The following is a 19078-nucleotide window of genomic DNA, read 5'->3' as shown; positions in this document are numbered from 1 at the left end:
GCTGCGGCAGAAAAAAACATTTTTTTTATGAGTGGTAATTAGCAGTAACTGCTTTTTTAGCAACATTTTGCAGGAAGTTGGCAGTATGTACTTACTGCTCTTTACCTGCCCACGGCAGAATGGAAACTTTCTCTCGTGGGCAGACAAATGGCAGTAACTGCAAAATTTTGGGTTTTCATGAAATTTTTTGCCCATGTTCATTTTGCCTTGGGAGGGTAAATAGCGGTAACTGCAAACTTTTTTCTTTTCTTTTTTTTTTTTTGAATTTTTTAAATCTATATTTCTTCAGTTTTATGGTGCAAACATGTTTATTTGGTTAGCGCTAAATAAAAGCATTTTTTTTTATCAGTGGAGATTAGCAGTAACTGATATTATCGTTACATTATGCAGGTAATCAGCAGTATGTACTTACTGCTCTATACCTGCCCATAACCATTGTCCGGAGAATGGAACATAAATGAATCGGCGCCAAAACTTGAACCAAGGCACATAAACGGTTTTTGCGATTTCTTTTTAGCTCAACTAAGCGCAAGCAGTAACGCCCCGATGGGAGATCATTGTGTGACCTCTCAAAAATTTCCTTGATTCGGCAAATTCAGAGAAAATAATGCATTTTTAAAAATAATTCTTAGTTGCTTCTCATTAGATGTAGGTATGCATGCCAGGTCGTATTTTATCATTTGGCAAAATTTGAGAATTATCATCTCTCGTCCTTGAGCGCGCAAGAGATACTTAAAAGGGAGAGATACTTGGGGAAAATAATCATAATTTAGTTCAAATAAAGTCAAAGAAAATGTTTTATAATTTCACAGCTCTCAAACATTTTTAAAAAAAATCTTTGATTCTTCATATCTGTGTTATAAAAACAATAAAACAAAATTAGTTTTTGCTAATGTACAGTTATAGAAAATAACATAAGAGTAAACACAAGTAATGCTTGGCAGATGATAAATAAACGTGTAGCAACAGAACGATTGTGTTCCATTTATTTTGTTCTGTCGCGGACGATATTTTTCAATTTTTAATATATACTAAGCTGTTGCACTTTTAGTAGTTCAATGAGAGCTATTGTTAACACACGAAGCATTTCTTTTGCCTAAATTTTCATGGAGATTTATTGCTTTATTGCAAAGTGCGGAACATTAAGCGATTTGTCGTAGTTTTTAAAAATGCCTAAAGAATTTTCTAATTGCCAAGTGACAACGCAGGAACATTAAAGAGTTTTCAACAATGCCGTAAGCAATCAAAACACATGCCTTGTTGACTATTCGTTGTCAGTATTTGAATTTTGAGTAAAAGTATTTGATTTTCACAATTTTGGACATGTTGTGGCTTCCTCAAACAACAACAAATTGACTGTCATCAGCATGACTACAGATGACTTCCATGGTTTCCCTGCAGTACAATCTCAGTGGAAACTGAAAACCATGTCAAGACCGTACCTAGAGGACATTGTTAAAGTTGAGTTTCACCGAGGTTCTCGGAATCTCTTTTACAAAGTGGATCGTGAAGATAATCAGTTCAAGGAATTTGATTTCCTAAAAAATAATTTTCAACTGAAGACTTCTATGTCTGCACCCCCCCCCCTTCCTCCGCGACTTTAAGAATTCCAATTAAGAAGAAACATGACAGAAAATTTAGTAGATGCGCAAAAAAAAAAAAAAAATCTACTGAAGTTTTTTTTCTATTCAGTGTTTAAAAAGGTAAAACACAAAAATGAGTTTGTTGTAGCAAGGACTGTTTAAATCAGCAAGTATATCTGGTATCTGAGGAGTAATGTATTTTGGATTAAATTTATATCAAGTGGATGTAGGTGGATACCTTATTCAGATTATGTCCTCTTTAATAATAAATTTATAACCAACATACGTATACATACATACATATATATATATATATATATATATATATATATATATACACATGTATATTTATTAATTTATTTTTATAATGGCGTAAAAATAATTGTGTAAAATAAATTTTTATTTTATTTTTAAGTTTCATTTCATTTATTTATATTAAATTTATGTCAAGTGTATACACAGTATTTATTTTTTTAAATAAAATATATTATTCACTTTGCAATAAATATACTTCGTACTGACATATCTTCTCCGTATTATGTTGAATTTGCCATTATTGATAATTTAATAGTACATTGTGCAGTTACTGCTGATTACCAGTAAAAAGTGCATAAAAATTACTACTGTGAAGAGCAGGTAAATGGCAGTATCTGCTTTAATTAAAATTTTGATTGCAAAATCAAAATGAAACGGACTGCCCAAAAAATACTTTGAGATATACACTGGTGTGCAAAAATTAAGGATGAGACGGTTTTTTCAATATAACTTTGTACAAAAGCTTTCCAAATCAACACATTTTATACCATAAGATCCACAATACGTAAGGACATGTGTAATGTAAGCAACACTTACTAAAAGAGAAATCAGAGGGATAAAAAGAAGCTTTATTGAAAAAGTAGCATGGAGCGCAATGCGACTGAACACCGAAGCATCCCTGTGATGGGTGTCTAGCAAGAAACATCCGGTCTTTAGTAGGGGATATGATCTCCCCCGGCTGCTAAGCAGGTTTCACAGCGTCTGCCCATGCTGAGAATGAGGGTATCAATGAGTTGTTGAGGCATTGCTGCCCATTCGTCTTGCAGCGTCAATCGAAGCTCCTGAATCGTTACTGGTGGTAAGGTACGAGCTGCCAAGCGTCTGCCTAGAAAATCCCATACATGCTCGATGGGATTGAGATCCGGAGATCGTGCCGGCCAATCCATACATTCAATATCCTCACTCTCTAAGAGCTGTTCGGCAGCTAGTGTGCGATGACATGGTGCATTGTCATCCATGAAAAGGAACTGCGGACCTATAGCGCCTCTAAAAAGACGCACATATGGAAGAAGAATGTCGTTACAATAACGGGTCCCGTTTACTGAACCTGCGTCGAAGATGTGAAGGTCTGTACGACTACCAAGCATGATGCCTCCCCAAACGAGAACACCGCGACTTCCATACCTGTCCCTTTCAATGATGTTCGAGGGATGATTGCTGCTTCCCCGCTCTCTCCAGATGAGTATGCGATGAGAATCGCTACTCAGACTGAATCTGCTCTCATCTGTAAAGAGTACTCGTCCCCATTCATTCTCTCTCCAATTCCAGTGTTCCCGGCACCACAGAGAATGCCTTCTCCGATGGGCAGGCACTGGAGGTACACACCGTATGCAAACAGACAACCACCGTGCAGTTTTCTAGCCACGGTAAAACGCGATATCGGTCGTCCACTCGCCTGTGTCGTGTGTCTAGCGATTTCTCCCGCTGTCTGCCACCTGTTTCTTCTGGCCTGTAAGACAATATACCGGTCATCTGCAGGTGTGGTTCCTCGTGGACGACTACTACTGAACCCCCGGATAGCTGTTCCTGTAGTTTGAAATTGTCTCCAAAGTTGTGAAACGATGCTGTGAGCAATTCTGAACTCTGCAGCCACACTTGTCACACTGCGGCCTTCCTCCAACTTCCCAATGATTCGACCTCGGGTAAAAGCGTCCAGATGTCGTCTAACAGATTGATTATTCGCCATTTCTCACTGCGGCAGCAATTCGGTGTGATTTTAACTGCTATACAGCGTGCAATCTCTTTGCCAGAAATACTGATCTTACACTGACAACATGCTTTATACTACTCAGACACTTCCCCATTACGTATGCCTGCATATCTGCGCATGTGCTACCGTACATCACCTTACTTAATCTCCTGATTGGTCTTTCTGTCGGCTCTGCCTCTTCGTTCAGCTGATATGCTAATTTTTCGACTTCGTCCTTAATTTTTGCACACCAGTGTAGAATAGCCTAAAATCAAATTTCAATGTTTTATTGATGTTTGTGAGAAATCAAAAACGCGTTTCTTCAAATATCTCAAAAACTCATTTTTGTAGATACTGCCGTTTACCTGCACATGGCAGTGTACTTTTTAGTACAAATGCATTCATTGATAAAGAAGAGTTACCTAGGAACCCGGTGGCCTTGAGGGCCACCCCGGAGGCTTCCCTGGCGATGACTAGTCCTTGCCGCACCCTGGGGTCCACGGCCACCGGCTTGTCCTCGGGGCTGATCTTCTCCCTGGCCTTGGAGGCTCCCCGGTGGATGAGGTCGCTGCTCAGGGCTGCTCCCTTTACCAGCCCCGCAGAGATGTACTCCGCACCTGACACAGAGAGACAGAGACATTAAGGTAAGGGATGCAGAATATGTTTTGATGATGGTTTCGAAAAACAATATAGGCCATTCTGTGTTCAATTAACAAATGGGACACGCCACACAGTTTCTGATTTTGGTAAAATTTGTTAGGTCATATTGTCGGCACCATGCTAAACTAACTAATGTGAAAATTGGCACTTTTTAGGAGAGCCAAAACACTGAATACAATTTTTTCCACCTGATGTGTTTAGTTATTTTCAATGTTTTCATTTTTATAGATAACTTTAAGAGTAAAAAAACTATAGTTTGAAGTAGTAGTTAAGCAGTAGATAGCCTTTTTTGAGTACCATGGCAAACTATTGAGTTTGAAAAACGTGATTCGCTTTTCTTCACATTCTTTAGTTTAGCATGATGCAGAGAATATCCTAGGCACCATGCTAAATCAACAAATGTGAAAAATTATGTTTTTCAAATTCGAGGTTTGCTGTAGTATTCAAAAAGGGCTACTGGTTACAACTACTTCAAACAAGTTTTTTTACACTTAATAACTAAACGCGTCAGGTGGAAAAAATTATATTCAGTGTTTGGCTTCCTGAAAAGTGCCAACTTTCACATTCGTTAATTTAGTATGGTGCCTATGTTATGTACAGTAAACTTCCGATTACTCGCGGAAAAGAGTGACGCGAATAAGCGAAAATCACGGAGAATACGAATAATAGGTTAAAAACAATACTAGTGCATACAATAACTAAAAAATATGAATAACACTCACAAATACATTTAAATTGTACCTAAAAATAATGCTACAATTGCATCTACTAACATTAAATGCAAAATATATATATAAGCAAACAATAAAACAATCATTTATTAAAAAAACATTAAATAACGGCTAAGAAAAAAAAATGTGAAAAGACCCGCGGATAATCCGGCGCCGATTATAGAGAGTTTACAGTACCTATATTCTGCACTCGCAAACTGTTATATTTTTTTCTACGAAAAGTTTTGTTCTTGAGATGCAGCTAGTTTTTTTCTCCCCAGATGAGTAAAATTTGGCATTTATGATCTTTTTCTAAAAGCTCTAGTATATTGATTTAAGTTAGTAAAAATAAACAATCTAAGTTAAGCTTCATTAGAATTTTTCGATAAATCACGATTCAAAAAATGCTTTTTTCATCATTTTGAGCCTAAAAAGAAACTTACAGTAGGAAGCTATTTTTTTTCCTGTTGCGATTAATTAAGCATACATAATTAACTACAACAGGTCCCTCATCGACTTTTTTGTGCTTGAAATGACAAGAACACTTTATCAACACTATTTTTTACCAGAGGACCCGACAGACGTTGCTCTGTTCAAACTTTATAAATTGAAATATTAAAAAATTTCAATAAACTATCAAGTGTATGAACCGTTTTATTGAAAAAATAAGTAAAAAGAAAATGCTTTAAGCTGAGTGGTGTCAGAATGCGTATATTTATTACAATTGATTTATTTAATGCCTACTGAACAGTTGTTTTATTAACTATTTTTTCTCCCGCACTTGATGGTTTGTTCCTTCAGCCGTACTCAAAGAATAAAAAGCGTCCTCGGATATTAAGTGTAAAAAACTAACTACCCATCTAGAACAAACGGGAAATCCCGCTGCAATATCCCCCATATGAAAAAGAATAAAACAGGGTGGCGACAGGAACTGTGAAAAAAAATTCCCTGACTTTTCCCTGATTTCCCTGATTAAGTTCACCAAATTTCCCTGATTTACGTTACCAATCATAATGGTTTTCTTTCTTTGCTCTACTTGAAATTCATTACGTATATTTGTATAAAATGCAGTATTTTTAACGTTTTAAGTTGTGTAAAGTTGTTGAACTAAAGATATATTTTCAAAAGATGTTACTTTTTTAATAAAATGGTTAAAAAAATGTATCAAGTCAATTTTTTTTTTGGGGGGGGGGCCTACAAAACAGTATATTAAATTTTTCTAAAATGGAAAGATTATAGAAAATTAAAAAAAAAATTACTTCACTTCCAGAAACCACTTAGCGTAAGAATTTTAAGAAACTATTAAAATTACTCTTAAAAACATATGTGTATTTAAGAACTAAAAAGTAATTAAAATTATTTTGAACTAAGTTTTCAAACAGTATAATAATTGTTGTAAGAATCACAAGTAATAGTGAAACAATAGAAGTAATGTAGTTATTCTTATATAAGTAATTGACATATTTATGCAAAACAGATGAAACCATTTGACATCCATTCATAGGGAGCTTTTCTCTAATCAAGAACATAGGTTTTAATGAATGAATACAGCATTTTAACAAAAAAAAAAATACTTACTTAAGTACACAAGTTAACTCTTTAAAATTATTTCAGTATGTAACGAAAAAAAAATCTTAGATTGCTTTTGTAACAAACAACTTTGAAATGCAAGAAAAAAAAGCAATTAGTTAATTTCAAAACATATAAAAGAATACAACTTGGTTATAAAATTAAAGAATCACTTAAGTCTGAAGAAAAGAAAACCTTTATATTCTGCGGTGACAACAAATAGTATGATGGCAAAAAACAAAGTTTTTTTAATTAAAAGTTCAATTTTAGCAATTAAATTGAAAATGCAAAGAAGTAATAACTTTTAAGCTTTTATAGTATTAATTGAAAAACCAAAGATTTCTTCTTGAGATCGTGATTACAGTACGCTAATTACTTCAAGACAATGGAATAAAGGCAAAGAAGCTAATGCATTAATGAAGGCTTCCTCTTTGCATGTATAGTTGTTTATTTTACGTAGCATTGAAAGCGTAAAAGGAAATTTTAAGCTAAGGAAAATAAATCTAACAGACACAGAACCAATCTTAGGAAGTCCATCCTGTGGTTAATAAGTAGGATTCAATACTTTGACGTTGAGGAAAAAAGATGCACAAATAATGCAGCAGTGTATAATCACACGTCATTAATTTTACTTTTTTTTTTGAACAGATAATTGGCGGAAAATGCGTAGGGAATTAGAGTACTTAATTTTGTAAAGCAAAAAAAAAATTTTTTTTCTTCATAAAATAAATTTTTCCTGATTTTTCGTTATTTTTTCAAAATTCCCTGATATTTCCCGACTTTTCCCTGATTAATAAAGTTCCCTGACTTTTCCCTGATCTGTTGCCACCCTGTAAAACAATCGAAAGAATATCGTTTTAAAAAATGATAAAGGTAAAAACAGTTCTCTGAATAAGCGAAAATCCCCCTTCCCCCTCCCTCCCAATGTAAAAATAAACACTTTTCAACTAAATTGACTAAAAACTCTTTAAACACGAAAAACTATTCCTGGCAATTTGGAATATTTCGCCAAATAAACAAAAAATACAATAAATTACATTAACAGTAGCTTTAAGCTGTAAACAAATGATCACGCAACTCTATTGTTTATAGCCAAAGTCGCAAAGCCACCACGTTACTGTAATCCAGCCGATCAGTGAGCGAAGCCAACTGCGACTGATTAGAAGTTTGATCTTTTGAACGAAAACTTTTTAACCTTCTTATATTGTCTAATTTGTTCTTTCCACCAAAGATAAAGATCTTCCACTGCACTGATCTTTTGTGTACAGAATTACCCTGAAGACCCTGAGAAATGAAGGCTTCACTCTCTCTCTCTACATTTTATCTATTCTCAATTGATATATCACAGTAGGAAATTTCATTACAAAAAGCAGAGCTGGCTTTTGTTGGCATAAATTTAGGTTAAGTTTAAAATCCAGAAGTTAAGATATTTAAACTAAGCCAACATTAACTGGCCGTGTAATGTCAAGTTGGAGACAAGCAAAAAACATGTTTCAGAAAAATACATTTATTAAATATGACTAGAATAACATCCCCATAAAATACACCCCCAAAATATCATAACAAAAGTGGTTCCAGAAAATAAATAAAAATGTCACCAAAACGTCGATGCAATCGCTTGCCACTCCGAAGGATCAGCTTGAAGACTCACAAAAAGGTCCGCCGAATCACACTTCAGGAATGTCCATACTGAACAGGCAACATTACACAATTCGTAGATCGGTGAGCATCACAGGTAGACACGTGGAACTCACATCCCCGACATTTTAATTGGCCGGACACAACACAACAGGTTCTTCACCTGGATTCACTAATTCCAGGACTTGGAATATTAAACATCACATACCACAAAAACCCCCGCTAGCATCGCGGGGAAAAACCCCCCACACGTGAGCCGGACTAGGCTTCACGATCAGAACCAACCACTTGGGATAGTTGAAAGAAGAAAAACGAGAGAGTGATCGCTGCCACTCGCCACAATATATATGTTTTATCAACCAATGAGATTCCATGCCTCGATGACGTCACCTACACTAACTTCTACTTCGACCATCACTCATTTGCATATTCCACTGCCGCGAATATTCGTACTCCTCTCCATAGCACGTGCGGTCAACGAGTGGAATTAATTCGAGTCGATCAGGTGACAACTCAACTTTTCTGAATCGACACATCGAGACATGCAATCTCCGATGGTTTCAGTAAACAGTCGCCATTAATTATGGCGTGGGGGAATCGTCGATTGAAGTGTTAGCACCAACTAGTTGACAGGTTCTACTTTTACCAGACTGGGCTTAAAGTAGGTACACTTAACTTTAAATTATTTTCTTTAAATTATCGGCTGTGGACCGAGAAAAAAAACTAAATAAAATAAAATAATATTTTATGCTAACAAATTCCCCCCTTCTCGGTTACACAGCACGATACACTTCAAAACGACATGAAAACTGACATATTTCAAACAACAATTAAAAAAATTTTTAAACACTTTTGAGAAACATTGAAAAAATTTACACATTTGAATATTAAACTTTTACATTTTCATAATTACCAAAAATGAGTTTGCACATTTTTTTCAATGTACCCCGAGTCAGAGGCTTGGTAAACGTATCCGCAGGATTTTCTGCGCTTTTCACATATTTTAATTCAAATGTATTCTCCTCTACTAAGTTTCTCAAAAAATGATATCTGACATCAATATGCTTTGTTCTGGAATTTTCTATAGGGGAATTTGAAAATTCTATTGCAGCTATATTGTCACAATTAATTACAGACCCGTTAAATTTATATCCAGCTATTTCAAAATGTGATGTTTCTTCTAAAATTCTTTTTAACCACACCACCTCTTTTGCGGCTTCTGTCAAAGAGATATACTCAGCTTCCATGGTGGACAATGAAACACACTTTTGTTTAAATGTTCGCCAGATAATAGGTACTTTGTCAATGTAAATAATAATTCCCCCCATCGAAATCCTATCGTCCCTATTTGCAGCATAGTCTGAGTCAGAAAAACCATTGATTTTAATTTCATTTATTGCAGATAGACTTAATTTATAATAATTTGTATATTTTACATAACCTAAAAGTCTTAATAAACACTGCCAATGTCTTTTACCCGGATTTGCTTGAAATTGAGATAATAGATTAACTGTATAGGCAATATCCGGTCTAGTTTTCCCTGCTATATAGGACAAACATCCCAATAAATTGCGATAAGGTACTTTCTCCATTTCTTTTATTTCTTGGTCCGTTTTTGGACAATCACTTAAAGACAAAATTGTACCTTTCGCTATTGGGAGGGTCGAGTATGGGTATTGATACTTTTCAAAATTTTCACAAACTGTCTTAATGTAAGAATTTTGGTGTATAAAAATTCCCCCATTGATTTCTTCAAATTCTACCCCCAATAATTTTTTAGTTCTCCCTAATTCTTTAATATCGTAATGTTTTGATAAATCCTGAATTGTTTCCTGAATTATGATTTCATTTTTTCCAAAAATTATTATATCATCTACATACATCAATAAAAACACATTTCTGTTTCTTGTATAAACACAGTTACTACATTTATATTTCATAAAATTTAGACCCTGGAGAACCCTATCAATTTCCAAGTACCAATTTCTCCCCGATTGATGGAGACCATATAGCGATTTCTTTAGACGGCATACCCAGTCTTCTTTTCCCGGGATTACAAAACCCTGCGGTTGTCGCATATAGATTTCCTCATGCAAATCAGCATAAAGATATGCGTTTTTTACGTCTAATTGAAAATGGCTCCAACCCAGGAATATCACCAGAATTGAGAAAAACATTCTGATCAGGGAAAAATTGATAACTGGGGAGAAAACCTGAGAATACGATTCTCCTGCCACCTGTCTGTTTCCCATCGCAACCAATCTGCTTTTAAACCTGGCAATTTCCCCTTTAGCATTCCTCTTCAAGTCATAGACCCACTTATTACCAAGTACTGGTTTACCAACTGGCTGGGGAACCAACTGCCACACCCCCCTTTCTTGAATCACTTTCATTTCTTCTGACATGGCTTCTTGCCAATGTTTTACTTCTGGGGTTTTCAAGCATTGATTATAGTTTTGGGGAATTAGCATTTCTGACAAATTTGCCTCTGGCTCGGGTTCCATTTGTTCCTTAGGGGAATTAAAAATATCAAACAAAGGATTATAAGGTACATTTTTACTTTTGAAATCAAATAGTTCAGGATTGTAAACAATGTTATTCTTCTTACAATATTTTTCTACATCATTGGGTGACCTCAACCTGGTTTTATTTCCTTTTTCATAGTAGTAGATATCAGTACGGTCCCCTGTCTTTCTTTTTACTGCATCCCTCACCCATTCAATTTCCTCACAAGGGGTGGGAGCCTTTCTTTCATCTATCTCTTTATCTAAGAGAACTTCACTAATAGGTTTAATAAAAGAATAATCATCATCATTGTCTACATTCCCATTCAAGTTTGATTTCCCCCAAATTAAATTTTCCCTGAAGTCCACATTGATAGTTTCAAAAATTTTCTTTAACTCTGGGTCCCAAATTCTGTACCCTTTTGCTTTGGTTGCGTAGCCCACCATTATGCCTTTCTTACTTCTCGAGTCAAATTTCTTTAGATTTTGTTTTGGCATGCCTCTGTAGGCAATACATCCAAACCTCCGAAAATGCCTTACTGAGGGCTTGTTTCCCCAGAACAGCTCAAATGGGGTTTTCCCCCTTTCTTTTAGGACTGTTCTATTCCTGACATAATCGAAGCATAAGGCGGCTTCCGCCCAAAATTCTTCCCTTAGTCCAGAGTCTTTCAGCATTGCCCTAACCCCATTCATTAATGTCAAATTGTATCTTTCTACTACCCCGTTCTGTTCGGGAGTATAAGGGTTGGTTCTTTCTATGCTGATGCCTTCTTTAATTAAGTGGGTCTCAAAATTAGAATTTGTGAATTCCCTCCCATTATCAGACCTTATGGCCAAAATTTTCCTGTTGAGGGCTCTCTCTACATGCCTCTGGTATCTAAGGAAATATCCAAAAGCTTCATCTTTTGACTTTAGAAAGTAAATCGTGGACTTCCTTGAGAAATCATCAATTATGGAAAAAATATATCTTTTCCCCCCTAGTGACTCCACCGGAAATGGCCCTGCTAGATCCATGAAAAGAAGCTCAAGTTGTCTTTTAGACCTTATCCCTGGAGTGGGCTTAAATGAACACCTTCTTTTCTTTGCAATAATACAAGGCTCACAATCTGGCCGTTTTCTATTTTTTATATTAAGTCCTTTGACACAGTTCTTCTTTTCAGTTTCCAAGATACTGTCATAATTAATATGGCAAAACCGTTCATGCCACAACTCCAGGTCTAATCCTTTGACCTCGGTTACATTTACATTTGGTGGCGAGTCACTACTTTGATTACTTAAAAATGAGGTGGGTTTTACAAAGTACAATTTATCAATTAAAAATGCAGAAAAAAGTTTGATACCATCATTATTAAAAATACATATTTTACCAGGATACCACCTTAATGAAAAACCAAGACTGTCTATCCTGGATCCGGAAAGCAAATTTCGTCTAAGTGTTGGAGCATAATAGACCTCATTCAATGTGATGGTTACTAGCTTACCATCTGTTTTGATTTCGAAAACAATTTTCCCTACCCCCTCGACTTGACTATTTACATTGCCCACAGCTACTTCCATTTTTGTATTTTTAACCGGCCTCAATTCACAAAATAGGTCCCTATCTTTACAGAAATGTGCCGTGGCACCTGTATCCAGTAAAAATACTGGTATTTCCTCCTTCAAATTTGTGTTGTTGGCCTGCACTCCTGATATTTTACTGATGGTGCAAAACATTCCAGCCTTAGGGGGATTACTTTGTTTGGAAAAATTACGATTACCTTTATTTTGATTATTTGGTTTTCTGCTCCAACACCGAGCCGAAATATGCCCCTTTTTCCCACATGTGAAGCAAACTCTCGTTTCAAATTTATTTACATTTTCAACTTTCCGCCCAGTCTGGTGTTTATTTTGAACAGAAAAAACATTAACACTTGAACTACTATTTCCAAAATTTTCATTTCCTAAAAATTTTAATCTCCCCTCTTCTGCTAAAAGTTCATCCAAAACATTTGAAAAGTTAAATTTACTTTCATCCCATCTATAAATATTTTGTACTATTCCCCTAAAATTTTGATCTAAACTACGTATTAGTTGAAATCCCTTTAATTTCTCATCCATTTTATAGCCATTCTCCTCCAACTGTCGGAGCAAACACTTCAATCGAGCCGCGAACATTCCAATAGTTTCTTTTTCATTAATTCTGCTAGAAAAAAACTCCTCCCACAATCCGGCAACACGGGCTAAAGACGGAGGTTCAAAATTCAATTTCAATGACGTCCATACAGCATATGGATCGTCTAAATCATCTATTAGTTGTTTTAACTCATCCTCTATGTTGAGGTAAATAATCGCCACTGCTTGGCCCCTCCGTTTCTTTATTTCTGCCGAAATACCTTCTTCTAATTTTGTTTGGGTTAATTCCCATAAATCTCTTTCTATCAGTACCATTTTCATATTTTTCGACCATGTTGCCCAATTGCAGGAGTTAAGTTTCTTAATGTTTCGATAGTCCCTTTCCATTATTCTGAAAACTTTTGCAAATTTGTCTCCAACCAAAATGACATTCGACCGAGCTCTGCTACCACTTTGTTGGCATAAATTTAGGTTAAGTTTAAAATCCAGAAGTTAAGATATTTAAACTAAGCCAACATTAACTGGCCGTGTAATGTCAAGTTGGAGACAAGCAAAAAACATGTTTCAGAAAAATACATTTATTAAATATGACTAGAATAACATCCCCATAAAATACACCCCCAAAATATCATAACAAAAGTGGTTCCAGAAAATAAATAAAAATGTCACCAAAACGTCGATGCAATCGCTTGCCACTCCGAAGGATCAGCTTGAAGACTCACAAAAAGGTCCGCCGAATCACACTTCAGGAATGTCCATACTGAACAGGCAACATTACACAATTCGTAGATCGGTGAGCATCACAGGTAGACACGTGGAACTCACATCCCCGACATTTTAATTGGCCGGACACAACACAACAGGTTCTTCACCTGGATTCACTAATTCCAGGACTTGGAATATTAAACATCACATACCACAAAAACCCCCGCTAGCATCGCGGGGAAAAACCCCCCACACGTGAGCCGGACTAGGCTTCACGATCAGAACCAACCACTGGGGATAGTTGAAAGAAGAAAAACGAGAGAGTGATCGCTGCCACTCGCCACAATATATATGTTTTATCAACCAATGAGATTCCATGCCTCGATGACGTCACCTACACTAACTTCTACTTCGACCATCACTCATTTGCATATTCCACTGCCGCGAATATTCGTACTCCTCTCCATAGCACGTGCGGTCAACGAGTGGAATTAATTCGAGTCGATCAGGTGACAACTCAACTTTTCTGAATCGACACATCGAGACATGCAATCTTCGATGGTTTCAGTAAACAGTCGCCATTAATTATGGCGTGGGGGAATCGTCGATTGAAGTGTTAGCACCAACTAGTTGACAGGTTCTACTTTTACCAGACTGGGCTTAAAGTAGGTACACTTAACTTTAAATTATTTTCTTTAAATTATCGGCTGTGGACCGAGAAAAAAAACTAAATAAAATAAAATAATATTTTATGCTAACAGCTTTCTTATTGTCCTTTGGCAATGGGTTAAATATTTACTTCAGTTCTCGCTCAACAATAAGTTAAAATAAACATTGATAATTTGGGAGATATAACCATCCAATGTTTAAATAAATAAATTAACAGAAACGTTTCCGATTTGATCCATCATGCTTCGGAACCATGCTTGCCACAACTTAATTGCACACAAAAAATTTGATCAAAATCTGTCCAGCCATTTAAAAGCCTTATGGTGACAAACGTCTGCACATAAGATTTTCAGATATTAAGATGAACATATTTTTATTTAAAAAAAACCTGTAATGTCTCCCTTCTTGTTACCTCCTTGTCACAAACTGCCATAATTTCACATACCCCCTCCCCAAAAGGTGACATGATTTGAGGCAGTGAGAAGCAAAGGGATATAAGTATAGTTTTATAAGTTTTTAGTAAAACTCGGTTCAAGTTCCAGTCTTAGGTAGGCTTTCATTGAAAAGTTTTTCTAAATCATGCTGTATAGCAGCACCTACCAGGGCTACCAGTACCACCTCTTTACCCAAAACAGAGGAGCTCCTCCTACCATTTGCACTGGTTGAACCCAAATTTTTAATTTTAGCACTCATATCCCTTTGCTTCTTGCTGCCTGATTTGTGGACTGACCAAAAATATTTTTATTCAACTACAGCACTGATTCTAGTAGTGACTATAATGATTCAAGTATATCAAATAGGATTATTTGAGAATATGCATAAATAAACAATTGATAAGTTATCGACCAATGGAAAGACTTCATCGAGCGACAGGGACAAAGAGCACCCACCTATAACAATCCCCCGGGAGAGGGATTCACTGAAGGAGGCGGGGCCTCCCTCTTCCTCCACCCCCACTCGCTTCTCCTCCTTGAGGGCGGTCAGGGAGTTGAGGAGCCCCAAGAACTCAGCCCTGCCCCGGGCATCCACCGAGGGGGGCAGGATGACACCCACCGCAGAGTCTGCAATGAAAAATGCATGAAATACCTTTTAAAAAATGCATTGGTTATATCTACATTCTATAGTAAAACCTCTTCCATCCATACTAATTGGAACTGAGAGGTGTGGAAGGGGGTAGCAGGAAAAGTACCCGTTTCATTCAAAGACGTAACTCACCTCTGCCGGCTCCCACATCCGGGAAGAGGAACGCCCCGTATCCGCTCTCCAGGGCAGGGGACTGCCCCGGGATGAGGGGGTAGGTCCAGCTTCCCACTTGCAGCCAGGCGGGAGGCCGACGGGCGGCATCCTCGTGGTCCACGAATTGGTACACATTGAGGGAGGTGTGAGACGAGTGGGTGCTCACCGAGCCATCGCATGATACGTAGAAGAGCTGCACCTCATCCGGGACACAGAACAGCTCCACCACTTCCGTGCTGCGCCTCCTACCCTCTGCTGCTGTTGCCACCACCACTCCAGGGCAGGAGGACCTCCTGGGGGTCTGCTCGCACGCCTCATCGTACGAGGGCGGCAGCTCCGGTGGTGCGTAGGGCGGGCTGGCCACGTCGTTGAACTCGGATCGTACCATCTGCGCTGTCTTGCGCATCTTCTGCTGCAGCCTGCGCGCGTTGTCCCACTTGGGCCCGGAGCAGTACGGCTGGTCGCAGCGGACGTTCAGCGCCTGCCGGAAGAAGTGTCAGAAAACTAACTGAAGTTCAAATTAGTGGACCTCACAAATGTGTCTTGGATTAAACATGTTTAAGAAAATCTATTCACATTTATTAGTGATAATTTTACAAACCTATGAGCTAAATTTAACGAATAATCATAAGAAATCAAATCCTGTGTCAGGCAAAAAATTATCATGTAGTAAGTTACCGCCCTAAGGCCAGGGCTAAGGCAGAATTACTTAAAATACACCGCCAGCTCAGTTATTCCATCCGAGGACTGCAGTTTTGTGCTTTTTAGCACTCGTCAGCCCGGAATAGGAATCACATGAGCTGGAGGCGAAAAATCTGCCCTTTTTTTTCCTATTAACAAGTCATTACTTTCTTATTATTATTTTAAAAATACATGTCTTTTTTGTACATCTTAGTTGTAATGCTATGCATAAGTCTTCAAGTAATTTGGGGCCCCAGGCCCAGGTGTAGTTGACCTGTGCGGTAATCAGACCCTGCAGAGGTATTTGTTGAAATGAAATTTTTTTTTGTTTTTTAAGCGTTTGTTTAAGAAGTTTCTATGAAAGCATATTATGCATTGAGTAGCTGAAATGTGGTTTCTAGCATAAGAAAGCGATGAACACTCATTAAATAAACATACATTAAAGATATGAGAAAAACTAACAAGGTATGCGAAATAGCAGGGAATTTTCTTGTGAAAAATCATGCTGCCACATCACTGCACGGGACTCTCATAATATTCGACGCGCCACTGCAATGCTAAGTACACAAGTATGAAATATTTAGTCTATATATGGGGAGAAGATTATATCTTTACTTAAAATAAAACACGATTCTTTATTAGTGTTGTCTGTTTTGAAAAGGTCGACATCCGGCAAATGCTTCATGAATTCACAAGCCATTGTTCAAATAGCCGAAAACACTAGTGCTCTTGTCTGGAAATGTATAGAATTTCATCAATTTTTTCTGAGAATCAGAATTTTTCTCATGAAGATTGGTTTACAATTTACATAAATTGAATTTATCCATTTCTTACCATTCTGGTCAAAAAATTTGGGGGTGCGACCACCCCCTCCCCCCACATTTGCCGCACCTGCTATGCCTTGACCTCCCAAAATTTTTCCTTATTCAGCAAATTGTGTCTGACAACTCGTCAAATTCGGAGACATAATTGCAATACAATTTTTAAATGTCCGATGGCCCCATTTTATTGGATGTACTTATGTGTGCATGCAGGTATCTTATCCTTCGGCAAAATTTCGGCCAATTGAGAATTTTTCCCTTCCCAAAAAATACAAGTCCAAAGTGTCCCTGATCACCCTGTTTGAAGAGCAATTTCCTTTTTAAAATTCAGCAATGGCACTTTGTAATCTTTATATTAAATTTTGTTCCCAAGTACGATTGGCTCTTTCTTAGATGTGCAACTGAGTGTCACAAAGTATGGTGAAATTGAATGAATGCAATACCTGGTCTATCTTCAGAAGTCCTTTATCATACATATCCCTGGCCAGAGAAGACTGTCCTTGTTCTTGGTAGGATAGACCTTGGGAGATGTACAAATATGCTTCGTCATGGTTTACTCGAATTGTCTCTAAGAGCATCAATTGCTCGTCCGTTATTTCATCAGGACTGGGACGAAGAGCCATTAGAATCTACAATGGTAAAAGAAGTAAAATTATGTAGCATAATATTCTGCATAAATTAAAAAGAGAAAAAACTTTCCACAGTAATAATGATCCGCTTACAATGTAAATGAAAAAAAAAAAATTAACCCGGGAGAACTCGCGGTACTTTTCATCACACGAGAGCTCGCGAGGGGGCTCTGTAGGCCCGGAGTGGTTATTTCAGTAAATATAGTTTGCAAAATAGAAAAAAAATTGTGTTTTCAACACTGAATTATAAATAGATAAACAGCCTTTAAAATATGTTTTAAAAAGTAAGGTTTAAGAAAGTTCTATGATATAAGAATCTAAATCTTCTTCTGAGCATGATTGATGATCGCTATACTGTTCTGTGTCAACTTCTTCTTCATCATCTTCATTAAGGGAGTTTTCATCAGTTGAAACCTCAACTTACAAGGTCTGCAACCTCTTCATTTCATCTTTGTAGCTTAAATAGCGATGCATTTCACAATCTCTTCCTTTACATTCACAATCTGAAATGAAAAGCGTGAGCGCTCGCTCCGGGCTCCTGAGGCCCGAACCAGAATTTTTTGGGGAAAAGGGGGAATGTACATTTTTAAAAAGCATTTGGTCAGTATTTAGGTCACCTTGAACGCAGCTACTGTGGACGTCATTCATTTCCATTGGAGGGGTGATTTTTGGCAGCGTATTTTTGTAATGACCGGGCTTGAGAGGCCCGATGCGAGTTCTCCCGGGTTAAAGAAAAAAAATAAATAAAAACGTTCAATTCAGGAATGATGATAAATAAAATAACGCACCTTTAATAGATTTTGTAAAATGGTATGAAATTTCGTTCTACTAAAGGAAGTCAAGGAAAACTTCAAACACATGTCTTTTATACATAAATTTAACTTAAGTTTTATTATTTAACATGTCCAAAAAGAAAAAGCAGTTTTTGAAACAATAACTTTCTCACATTTTTGTGGGGAGGGACCCTGGAAACCCCATACCAGGGGGCCCCTTTCCAGTACCTAGCCGACCACCCCAGAAGGAGCCAGTCTGGGCCTGATACTGACGAACAGATTCTAGAACCAGTAAGTAATTATCCCCCCCCCCAAAAAAAAAAAAGCTTTGAAAGTGCAAGACAGGAATAAATATTAAAGACGTGGTTTGAGATAACAATGAATCTATTTTTCCATTGCAAAGAGATCTGAGCTTATAGAAACAAAGTCATGCATCCCATTCACAAGCTCACACTATCTTGCATTTAAAAAGGGCTCCTGTAGATGAGATGTAGTTGTATGAGAGAAAAATAATTTAAAAAGCCTAAATATATTAAAAGGCTCCATAGGCGTCGCGGCGGGGGGGGGGGGGACCCCTCAATAATTGAGAGTCGAACCCCCATACAAATTTGTATTTGTTAAAATAAAAACCGTTATTTGGGGGGAACTTATTACTGTTTTAATTCCAAAAAAGAATGATAATCCACAGTTACGTAACACATAATTTATTCTGTGAAATACAGTTGTAAAATGTTAAATTGTTAGATAATTGAGTCAAAATGAACTTTGCTTACACAAAAGGAA

At 37.0% G+C, this 19078-nt stretch overlaps 1 protein-coding gene across 1 annotated transcript in view; it reads right to left on the bottom strand.

The window, feature by feature from the left end:
* Positions 1-19078, bottom strand: part of LOC129231572 (spartin-like) — a 37661-nt gene that overhangs the window by 14037 nt on the left and 4546 nt on the right. The window contains exons 2-5 of the mRNA XM_054865933.1: positions 17337-17522; positions 15371-15872; positions 15046-15216; positions 4011-4205 (exon numbers count right to left, since the gene is read on the bottom strand). Of these exons, the coding sequence (XP_054721908.1) occupies positions 4011-4205; positions 15046-15216; positions 15371-15872; positions 17337-17516 (1048 nt within the window). The 5' untranslated portion in view covers positions 17517-17522. The remainder of the gene's footprint in view (positions 1-4010; positions 4206-15045; positions 15217-15370; positions 15873-17336; positions 17523-19078) is intronic.

Source organism: Uloborus diversus, chromosome 1, assembly GCF_026930045.1.
Source record: "Uloborus diversus isolate 005 chromosome 1, Udiv.v.3.1, whole genome shotgun sequence".
NCBI classification, from domain to species: domain Eukaryota; kingdom Metazoa; phylum Arthropoda; class Arachnida; order Araneae; family Uloboridae; genus Uloborus; species Uloborus diversus.
Note: the sequence above shows the minus strand (reverse complement) of the source record. Positions and strands in the feature narration are given on the sequence as shown.